The sequence below is a fragment of the Hyla sarda genome, chromosome 1, assembly GCF_029499605.1.
Source record: "Hyla sarda isolate aHylSar1 chromosome 1, aHylSar1.hap1, whole genome shotgun sequence".
Taxonomy (NCBI): domain Eukaryota; kingdom Metazoa; phylum Chordata; class Amphibia; order Anura; family Hylidae; genus Hyla; species Hyla sarda.
The window spans coordinates 317,211,829-317,223,992 of record NC_079189.1 but is presented as its reverse complement, the minus strand read 5'-3'; the positions used below and the strand labels follow the sequence as shown (position 1 = coordinate 317,223,992).

Genomic DNA, 12,164 nt, shown 5'->3' with positions numbered 1-12,164 from the left:
GAAATACCAGTTCACAAAAAGCTAGCCACAGTGTTATGGTAATCTCATGACATAGCCATTTATCCCCAAGACAAATGCAGATCCTTCCTAAGCATGTCCATTACTGTCTGCCAGGTATGTACTAAAATCACCTTATGGTGGATAACCCCTTTAAACTATTAATTTTGTAAGATAGCTTACAACCTCCATGAGAAGATCCCAATAAAGCTAGTTCAGTGGATGCTGTTCATAGACAGCTCCAGGATGCAAACATTTCCATCTGACATCCTTTCTAAACAACCTTACAACTTACCTGAAGTGCAGCTTTTTGTTGGGCAGCTATATGCTGCTGTTCTGCATGGTCCCGAAAATCCTTGTTAACAGCTGGCCTTGCAAGGGCTATACTGTAAGGTACAAGAAATACAAATAATGATTTTGCACTATATAACAGATGCTGGAGGATATAAACCCCAAACAAACTGATCTGCATACATATAAAGTCTATGCTTAACGTTGTCTATGTCTTTACAAAATGCAGATTTGATAAATCTTGCTCTTCTTCAATTCGATTGTTGTTCCTATTTTGTTTCTGTATATTATTTGTGTCATGTAAAAAGAGAATGACCAAAGGAAAGAGACCTGGGCACTGTCAGAATGGCAGCGGCAGGGAATCTGGCAGGTGAGTGTGCCTTTTTTTGTGAGCTGGTGCTTTTATGAATCAGATTAATTTTTCCAGCACATTCCACAGATGTTCCATCACACTCAGGTTTGGGGAATTTAGACACCAAGTAAACACCAATGGGGGAAGTTTATCAGGGGTGGTGTAGGTGAATAATTTTTATACACTTTTTATTACACTTTAGTGCACTACTTTGTATGGGTCCTCCTCAGACTTTCTCTGCGACTTTTTAACACGTTGCGAAAATTTGTGTGACTTTTTACTCATGCTGTCCACAGCTAGTTTTGCAAGCCAGGTCAGGGCTGGTGTGGATTTGAGACAAATTGAGGGCTTTTTGCGATTTTAATTTTATCCATACTTTTCACCAAAAGTCGCACATGATATTATGACCACAGCAAAAAAAAAAAAAAAACTTTATTAAAGACTAAGAAAATTAGATATCTTGCATTTAGAACGGACAGTGGAAGACAATGGAGAGAAGGCAATATAGGCGAGTTTCTTTGTTGAAGTCACCGAAGCCTGCTGGGGACCGCTTCCCCGGTTCCCACTGGTGTCTGGAGTGGCGGAGAAGCAGCAGAGAAGCTGCAGACTGGCTGGGAGAAGGTGAGAACTACTTCCATAGCTCTGTCACCTGTCTCCAGCTGGCCATGTCTGCCGCTGCTGCGTGCACAGCGCTCGCTCCCGCCAGTGTGATTGACAGGCAGGGAGCAGCGCTGTGCTGGTCACGTGTCATCCTGCTGCAGTCAGATTTCAGACTCATGCCAGGCCAGCAGCATGAGTCCGAAATCTAGCGGCCAGGACATGTAGGGAGAACCCGAGTGGTGGGTTTTCCCAAGTTAAAATAAACATAGAAATACATTTTTTTTTAATACATATATTTAGAAAGTACCTCTATTTAGAAGGTACCCTTTAAGTATGGACAGGAAACTGGTAGCCCTAAGTAACACTTTAGTAGATTCCATTTTCATAAATGTACCCAACTGTCCTAAGCCTTTTTTACTTTACTAATAAATGTCAACATAAACAATAGCCTCTATAGTCAATGTCTGGGCAACAATAGCCAAAAGTCATTTTAGCCATGTCTTTAAACATGACCTCTTACCTTGCCCCTGGATTGTTTGTTGAAGACTGATTTTGAAGGAGCAATTTTCTCTTTTCCTTGTCTAGTTCTGCCAAAATAGCAACTCTATTCTTGCTTGCAAAACCTATGGAACAAAAAGAAGTGGATATGCATTATTACAGAAATTATATTAATATTAACCCCTTAAGGACTCAGGGTTTTTCCGTTTTTGCACTTTAGTTTTTTCCTCCTTACCTTTTAAAAATCATAACCCTTTCAATTTTCCACCTAAAAATCCATATTATGGCTTATTTTTTGCATCGCCAATTCTACTTTGCAGTGACATTAGTCATTTTACCCAAAAATTTTGGGGGCTTCCGTTTCTACGCAGTGCACATTTCGGTAAAAATTACACCTTATCATTATTCTGTAGGTCCATACGGTTAAAATGATACCCTACTTATATAGGTTTGATTTTGTTGTACTTCTGGAAAAAATCATAACTACATGCAGGAAAATTTATATGTTTAAAAATGTCATCTTCTGACCCCTATAACTTTTTTATTTTTCCACATACAGGGCGGTATGATGACTCATTTTTTGCGCCGTGATCTGAAGTTTTTATCGGTAGGATTTTTGTTTTGATCGGACTTTTTGATCACTTTTTATTCATTTTTTTAATGGTATAAAAAGTGACCAAAATACGCTACTTTGGAATTTTTTTGCGCGTACGCCATTGACCGTGCGGTTTAATTAATGATATATTTTTATAGTTCGGACATTTACGCACGCGGCGATACCACATATGTTTATTTATTTATTTTTTTACACGGTTTTATTTTTTTTATGGGAAAAGGGGGGTGAAATGACCTTTATTAACACTTGTTTTTTGCAGTGTTATTGGTCCCATAGGGACCTATAACACTGCACACACTGATCTCTCATACTCTCACACTGATCTCTCATACTGATCACAGGCGCTTGACTGCTCCTGCCTGGATCTCAGGCACGGAGCAGTCATTCGTCGATCGGACACCGAGGAGGCAGGTATGGGCCCTCCCGGTGTCCGATCAGCTGTTCGGGACGCCGCGACTTCATCGCGGCGGTCCCGAACAGCCTGACTGAGCAGCCGGGTCACTTTCAGTTTCACTTTAGAAGCGGCGGTCAGCTTTGACCGCCGCTTCTAAAGGGTTAATACCGCACATCGCCGCGATCGGCGATGTGTGGTATTAGCCGCGGGTCCCGGCCGTTGATGAGCGCCGGGACCGCCGCGATATGATGCAGGATCGCGGCGCGATCCCGCTTCATATCGCGGGAGCCGGCGCAGGACGTAAATATACGTCCTGCGTCGTTAAGGGGTTAAAATAAAAAATGTAACAAGTTAAATACATGGTAAGATAAAGAACCAATGTAGCATTTACAGTTATCTCAAATCAGATGAAATGTTACCGATCTAAAACCAGTGGTTTAAAGGACAGAGCAATACAATATTACCAATACAAAGTGTTGTTAATCCCTTAACGACATCAGACGTAATTGTATGTCTTGGTACTTAACGCACCAGGACATACATTTACATAGTAAGGGACATTCTGACTATGAAGCGAGCACAGGAATAGTCTCCCCATACCAGCTGATACAGTTAGCTATTTGTTTTTGGGGCTTAGGTACCATCCACGATTTTTTATATAATGATGAAGCTCTATACCTTTGTATCTTAGATGGAGCTTCATAAAAGGAGAAATACAAGGCTAAAAGCATTAAATGTCAATTACTTCCCCACGCTATCATCTCTTTATTTACCTGGATTATATATAGCAAAGGCTGCTGAATTAATGCTCTAATGGAAACTAGATGCAAGGGATGTGCGTACTTAACAGAGCATTTACCGCCAAGTGCTACACAACATGATGGAAATGGGAACAGAAATATTTCAATGACACTGGACTGACATGGAGCTCACATCCAGTGACTCAGATCATTGACCTTTTGGCTATATTTATAATATTTCTACACAAGATGAGCCTTTTACAGGGCTGTATACAACTCTGCACAAACATCATATGTGTCAAAGAAGAAAGCTTCCACTCATCTATATCATGCACATATATATATTTATGTGAACATGCTTTGTGTACGAGTCTGGAGGATCCAGGTACATATGCTGAATGTAGCTAAAGGCCCCCATTTACTTCTCCTGTACATTTTCCCACCACTGTGACCAATATCCAGCACATGAGACTGCAATGCTATACAGTGGCATACATCAGAGCTGTACCTATGCATATATATGATATAATCTGTTACAAGAATAATCTTGGGTATTTACTGCCCTCATAGATCAGGCACTATTTATTATCATCAAGCAAGATATGCAACATGTGTAAACCTCTTAGTGACCAACCTATTTCATGCCTTAAAAAGGGTACTCTGGCATTCATAATTTTCATTTTATATATGATATTCAGTGTCCCATCTTGGCCAGTGATTGGCTGAGCTGGCAGGTCCTACAACGAGCCCTTGCCTTGGAAGCAGGAAGACCAAACAGAGCCAAACGGGAGGTGCCGCGGACTAGTGGGGGACCGTGGCCAGGTAAGTATAGTTTTTTTTCTACTTTAGAGTACTTCACACGTTGAAAAATCCACTGCAAGTTTAGATCCCATTTACTTCAATGGATCCAATGGATAGCGGCAGATTTGCAAATTGGCTTCGGACCTATTGAAGTAAATGGTAGCGAAACGCAGCGAATCTCAAGCAGTGGGAAAACCTACTGCGAGTTATCAACATGTGAATGTTCCCTCATCCTTGGCGCAGTAGGATAAGAATTTTTAGAAAACACCAGAACACATGCCCAGGCAATTGTTTTGCAGGTCACTGCGCTCTTTATATCTATTATTTTACTATGGAACTTTCACCAGTGCATATTTTCCTACAAATAGCAAAATCAGCAGCAAAATATGCACGAGTGAACATACACTTGGGCTGCTTCCACTATCAAAGAGCAGAATTTAGAATAATGATGTGTGGGTGCAGATGGGAAAGCCAGGGGGAAAAAATGATAAATTAGGGGGGAAAAAAGGAGTATGGAATAGGTTATTTTATAATGATAAATACTATGTTTATAACATGGTACTCAAACTATATAACATTTAGACCTTCATGAAAGACATCTGAGAATCTTTGTAAACTCTCCAATCTCACTTAAATACAAGCAAATCCTGGAATACAATTCATATCCTGAGAATGCAATTTTTAACCGCTTAAGGACCGGGCGTTTTTCGTTTTTTCCTCCTTACCTTTAAAAAATCATAACATAAAATTTTGCACCTAAAAATCTGTATTATGGCTTATTTTTTGCGCCACTAATTCTACTTTGTAATGATATCAGTCATTTTACCAAAAAATCTAAGGCGAAACGGGGAAAAAAATCATTGTGCGACAAAATTGAAAAAATACAGCCATTTTGTAACTTTTGGGGGCTTCCGTTTCTACGCAGTAAATTTTTCGGTAAAAATGACACTTTATCTTTATTCTCTAGGTCCATACGGTTAAAATGATACCCTACTTATATAGGTTTGATTTTGTATTACTTCAGAAAAAAATCATAACTACATGCAGGAAAATGTATACGTTTAAAATTGTCAACTTCTGACCCCTATAACTTAATTTTTCCGTGTTCAGGGCGCTATGAGGGTTAATTTTTTGCGCCGTGATCTGAAGTTTTTGTCGGTACCATTTTTGCATTGATAGGACTTTTTGATCGCTTTTTATTCATCCTTTCATGATATAAAAAGTGACCAAAAAAACGCTATTTTGGACTTTGGAATTTTTTTGCGCGTTTAATTAGCGGTATATATTTTTAATTCAGACATTTCCGCACGAGGCGATATCACATATGTTTATTTTTGTTTTTGTTTACACAGTTTTTTTTTTTTAATTATTGGAAATGCCGGGTGATTCAAACTTTTATTAGGGGAAGGGATAATTCAAAGGGTTAATGATTTTTTTTTACACTTTTCTTTTGCAATATTATAGCTCCCATAGGGGGCTATAACATTGCATTTACTGATCTTTAACTTTGTTCAATGCATCTCCATAGGGATGCATTGATCAGTGTTTTTGGCGATTGATTGCTCAAGCTTGGATCTCAGGCTTGAAGCATTCAATCGGCGATCGGACTGCAGGAAGGAAGGTAAGAGACCTCCTCCTGTGCTACAGCTGTTCGTGATGCCGCTCCCTGAGCTAACCGGCACTTTTTACTTTCACTTTTAGCCGTGTGGCTCAGCTTTGAGCACACGGCTAAATACAGGAAGTGATGGCAGGAGAAGCAGGGTTCTGTGCAAACTCCTGGCTTGTCAATCATCCTACAGTGCACAGAGCCCCGCTTGTCCTCACGGCACAGAGCCCCGCTTGTCCTCGCGGCACAGAGCCCCGCTTGTCCTCGCGGCACAGAGCCCCGCTTGTCCTCGCGGCACAGAGCCCCGCTTGTCCTCGCGGCACAGAGCCCATAAAGTACAGAGGGAGCTTCACATGCCTATTCTTGACATACCTTTATCAATAAATTTGCCTGTTTTATACTTACAAAAACACAATTTTATGATTTCTCAACAGTTGGAGAGGCAGAGCCTGGAGTCTGCTATGTTCCTGGCTGCCCTCGTCGCACAGCTAATTGACAACCGGAGAGCTACACAGGGCCATTGCAGGCAGGCAAGCTGTGTCAATCAGCTGAGCGATGTAAGCAGAGAGAGGCGGTCGGCCCGGAACAGAGTGGACTTCAGGCTCCGCCTCTCCGACTGTTGCCTGACTGCCGGAGCAATTTGAAAACTGTGTTTTTAAGGTATAAAACAGCCGAATTTATTGATAAAAGTATGCCAAGAATAGACTTGTGAAGCCCTAGTGCACTCTATGCAGCTTTACAAGCATATTCTAGTTGACAGTTGCGCTTTAACCTATGTATATTACAAATATACATAATAGTATCTACATTATATAAAAAGTTTCTGTTAACGACAGGTACACTTTAAAGAAGAGGAACATGGTATTTTTTCCCATTTATGCCATTGACCACACAGTTTAACATATTTTAATAATTCAGACATTTACGCACGTGGCGATACCACTTTTTTTTTTTCCATTATTTTATTTATAAAATGGGGATGATTCGAACTTTTATTAGTAGGAAGGGTTATACACATTCATTACTTTTTAAAAACTTACCATACTTTTTTTTCCAGTCCCCATAGGGGACTATTACATGGAATCTTTCCATTCCTTACACTGATCAATGCTGGGCTATTACACAGCAGTGATCAGTGTTATCTGCAGTCTGTTGTTCTAGCTGTCAGGCTGGAGCCACAGACAGAAGATCGGACCGCACAAAGGAAGGTAGAGACCCTCCGGCCATCATTTAAGGTGATCGGGACCGTGCGATTTCCCCGTGGTGGTGCCGATCACCCATAGCAACATTGAGTTACCGGCTTTAGGTCCCGCAATTGGCTTTGATTGCGGGATCTAAAGGGTTAATATCCTTGCCGCTGCAGGCTATTAGATGCAGCCCCTGGTTGTTGATTCCAGCCGGGGGGCGCGTAGCTTCTTCCCCCTTCCCAGGGGAGGGAAGGGGTTAATGTTCTCCCCCATCATGGGTAATGTTTACCTATTTTTTTTTGGTAAGCCTGGCTGACTATTAGTTTGGTTTTATTTTTGTCATCTCAGTAAAATGGTGAGACCGACATCCAATATTCCACTTTGCAAATTTTTTTTTTTCTGAAAATTTTCATTTTTTTCCAAGAAAAAATAAATAAAAACTGATTTTATTCCATGGTTTCCAGAAATGTTACATTTCTATGTGTGGGCATTGCATGGGCCAGCGTTTCCCAACCTGGGTGCTCCAGCTGTTGCAGAACTACAATTTTCAACATGCTGGGAGTTGTGGTTCTACAACAGCTGGAGGTACTCTGGTTGGGAAACACTGGTGTAGGCATTCGGCTTTGTCCCCCTGACTGCAATGCAATTCCAGGCAGAACATGAATATTCTTTTGGCAGAATCCGGATCCACCTCTGAAGTCCGCACAGTGCAGTAGAATGCCTTGGACAGCAATTGGATGGTCTGTACCCAGATTTTATCCACTAAAGCAGTGCTTCCCATGCTGGGAGTTGTAGTTTGGCCACAGCTGGAGGCACCCTGGTTGGGAAACACTGCACTAAAGAACCCTGGGGTGGTCTGCCTATATAGGAAGGACCCCCAACAATCCTAAAGCGGTGGCCATATGCCATCACCTCATAGGATGAGCAGCTGACTGACCAAGTCCATTTCTATGGGGGGGGGGGGGGGGGGGTCTAAGTACCATAGACATTTATGGATAGTAAGGCCCTGTATACAGCTCCCTATGGGTCAGGTCACGGTTTACAATGACCGTCAGTCACACGTACACTACACACCACCACTAGTATTAATACCAGCACAGAAAACACGGGGCTTTTACCTGCAGCCGGCGGAGGTGGTGGTGGTGTCGGCGCCGCCGCCATCTTCCTCAGCCGCTAATAGAGGCAACGACGTGCACGTCGTTACTAAGCAACGGGAACAAGCTGCGGCGGCCGCCTTATTTGACTATTGCACTTTTCTTGGAAAAGTGTAGTATCGATAACAAGACACACGTCTCAGCCGTTTCCGTCCTAAAAGATTAAAAAAAAAAAAAAAAAAAAAAAAAAGTCCCTCGTATTGCTTCATTCTAGCGCACTGTAATTCGTATATTTTACAGGTTATCGGAGCCATTCCCCTAACAAAGATGGCGGCGTATGCTTCAAAAGCATTTCGTCATTTCCTACCATAGAGTTGTTCAGTGTGTAGACAAGCCTTAAAGGCACTTGCTGCTAGCGCAGCATAACTGGTGGAATGACTTGTCCTGTGAATACAGGCTACACGGAAAGTCAATGGCAAAATGAACAAACATTATACTGGATGGATTTTACTCAAATCTGTCTTTCATGGAAAAAAGTAGTATAACTGCCACATTGTAAATAGTCTCTAAAACAGTGTTTACTAACCAGTGGGCCTCCAGCTGTTGCAAAACTACAACTGCCAGCATGCCCAGACAGCTAAAAGTTGTCCGGGCATGCTGGGAGTTGTAGTTTTGCAACAGCTGGAAGCCCACAGGTCAAGAATTTCAGACATTTCCCGGTCCACAGCAAATTGAAATTAGCAATATGCAAACCAGCGTTTTTTCAGGCTAAAAATGGGCCTAAAAAGTATGGCGTTTTTTTTAAACTGTTTTTTGAGCTATAAACCAGATATCTTTGGGTCTTTTTTTCGCTCCAAAAACAATATACTGGGGCTCATTTACTAATGTTTTCCTCACAGTATTTTGTCGTTTTGTTTTTTTACTTTATTGGCGCACGGTGTCTGCGCCATGGCACGCATAGTGTGTGCCATGACGCAGACAACGTGCGACGGTACACAACATACATTTCCGACCAGCCCAACATTTTCATTCAAGAACCCAAAAAATGGGCGTGTCTCCGACGATTTGCAAAAACCCTACCAATTTATAAAAACTAAATCCAACTAAAACTAGTCAGGTTTTCGGCCCCGGCAGCAGGTGCCGGTTTAGTGAAGAATTGTGTGTCCTGAAGCGTTCTCACACTGCCGCTCAGCCTATCACCGGCCGAGTCGGGGCTTCGCTGCGGCCGGTGGTTGGCTAAGTGCAGTATGATTCACCGTCCACCAGCAAGAGGATCGCGGCGGAGACCGGAGTCGGTTACCGGAGGCACCGGGGGAGCGAAGGAAGTTATGTACCTGTTTATTTTTTTTACTGCCGGCAGTATGGACGATAATTTTCCTATTCTGGAGTTATCCTTTAACACCTTAAGGAGGCAGGGTTTTTCCGTTTTTTGCATTTTCATTTTTTCCTCATCACCTTCTAAAAACCATAACTTTCAATTTTGCACGTAAAATTCCATATTATGGCTTATTTTTTGCGCCACCAATTCTACTTTGCAGTGACATTAGTCATTTTACAAAAAAATCCACGGCGAAACGGAAAAAAATTAATTGTGCGACAAAATTGAAGAAAAAAATTTCATTTTGTAACTTTTGGGGGCCTCCATTTCTACGCAGTGCATTTTAAAGGGGATCTCCGGTGCTTACACATCTTATCCCCTATCCAAAGGATAGGGGATAAGATGCCTGATCGCGGGAGTCCCGCAGCTGGGGACGTAGGCTTGCATTGAGGGGCGGAGGGTGATGTCACACACAGGGGCGGAGGCGTGACGTCACACAGGGGCGGGGGCGTGACGTCACACACCGCCGGCCCTGTAGTCGCCCGTAATCAGACCCGGAGCGAACACGCTCCGGGGACTGATTGCAAACGGGGTGTTGCGTGCATGATCACGGCCGTCCCCAGCGGCGGGACTCCCGCGATCAGGCATCTTATCCCCTATGCTTTGGATAGGGGATAAGATGTGTAAGCACCGGAATACCCCTTTAATATAAAATAAAAATGACACCTTATCTTTATTCTGTAAGTCCATACGGTTAAAATGATACCCTACTTATATAGGTTGGATATTGTGGTATTTCGGAAAAAAATCATAACTACATGCAGGAAAATGTATACGTTAAAAATTCTCATCTTTTAACCACTATAACTTTTTATTTTTCAGCATACGGGCCGGTATGAGGACTCATTTTTTGCGCCGTGTTCTGAAGTTTTTAGCGGTACCATGTTTGTATTGATCAGACTTTTTGATCGCTTTTTATAAATTTTTTCATGATATAAAAAGTGACCAAAAATACGCTATTTTGGACTTTGGAATTTTTTTGCGCCACCAATTGTACTTTGTAATGACATCAATCATTTTGACACAAAATTTACAGCGGACCCAGAAAAATAATATTTGTGGGGCAAAATTGGAAACAAAATGCCATTATGTAACTTTTGAGGGCTTCTGATTCTACGCAGTGCACTTTTTTGGTAAAAATGACACCATATATTTATTCTATAGGTCCATTCAGTTACAATGATACTCAATTCATATAGGTTTTTCTTTATTTTACTACTTTAAAAAAAATTATAACTACATGCACCAAAATTTGCATGTTTAAAATTGTCCTCTTCTGACCTCTATAACTTTTTAATTTTTCCATATACGGGGTGGTATGAGGATCTGAAGTTTTTATCGGTATCATTTTTTGTTTTGATGGGACTTTTTGATCGTTTTTTATACATTTTTATAGAGTATTCAAAGTGAGCAAAAATACTCAATTTTTGGACTTTGGGATTTTTTTTTACGTATACGCCATTGACCGTGCGGTTTAATTAACGATATATTTTTATAGTTCGGACATTTACGCTTTTGGCGATACCACATATGTTTATTTTTATTACGTTTTTATGTTTTTTATATGGGTGGAGGCAGGTCAGGATAACTTTAAAAATGGAACATCAGTAGGGGCGCAGACCTCTGGGCTTAATAAAATGGACTTTATTAAAAAGATGCAATGCGAAATCAACAAGATCTTTTCTAGCCTGGACCGGGCTCTTCGTCAGGCGATGGTGAACTGAAAAACATGTGTAGTTTTGTAACATCAGACAAGATTCCTTCCGGGTTCGATAACTGTACTAGTCGAACCGAAACCAATAGACAGGTATTGACAAAGTTAAAATAACGCCATAAAACATACAGATATTGGCGGAAATATAAAAATACAAAATATAAAATACTAAAATAAAATGATTGCTACCATAAAATTGTATTTAGTAAAACCTGATTTCTGCAATTGATGTTGGATGGTGGCGCAGGCGCAGAAAGAAGACTCTGGTCCGGCTTGATGTAAAATAATTAGCCAGATGTTGTGAATGCGCAGGCGCACTGGACTAACCTATAGCCCCGTGGATAAATGTATGTTTGTAAAGCAGGGAGCTGGTGACTGGATGAGGATATGCCGAATGAATGTAAGTAGATGAAATGATTATGTGATGATTTCCTTAACTTCATTTAACCCATTAGCGGGATAACGTTTGCATTTTAGCATGCACTATTTCTCCCGTTACTTTCTTCCATCACAAAATAACGGCCATTATTAATAACGGGCTATTACGGGTTAAAACGGCTTTTAGAAAAATTCCATAGACCATAATGGGATTTTCTAACTGCCGTATAGGATTTTGTAACTGCCGTTTTCAGCGGATTTTCAGAGGGAACTTCGTACGGATCTTTAAAATGGAGTCATTTTGTAGCGTGAAACAAGCCTTAGTGACTGGTTAATAAAGCTTTATTTACACACTGAACAATCACTGCATTAGGAATGACTGGGGCCTGGCATTTTGTGACCAATAATACGATAACATATGATGGCCACATCATGATCAGCTCTCTGATAATATGGTGACTTCTTTGCACAGCAGAAGTCAACATTTACCAATTCTTGCGAGCTGTCCCCAAACCACG

At 41.2% G+C, this 12,164-nt stretch overlaps 1 protein-coding gene across 2 annotated transcripts in view; it reads right to left on the bottom strand.

Moving 5' to 3' along the window:
* The window catches only part of INIP (INTS3 and NABP interacting protein), a 51,673-nt gene extending 43,278 nt beyond the window's left edge, over window positions 1-8,395 (bottom strand). The window contains exons 1-3 of one of the 2 annotated variants that reach the window (XM_056518429.1): window positions 8,201-8,395; window positions 1,761-1,863; window positions 293-383 (exon numbers count right to left, since the gene is read on the bottom strand). In XM_056518429.1, coding sequence (XP_056374404.1) covers window positions 293-383; window positions 1,761-1,863; window positions 8,201-8,243 — 237 coding nt within the window. In that variant the 5' untranslated portion in view covers window positions 8,244-8,395. The remainder of the gene's footprint in view (window positions 1-292; window positions 384-1,760; window positions 1,864-8,200) is intronic. The other variant, XM_056518426.1, reaches the window with a different exon arrangement.
* Between the last annotated feature and the right edge of the window lie 3,769 nt (window positions 8,396-12,164).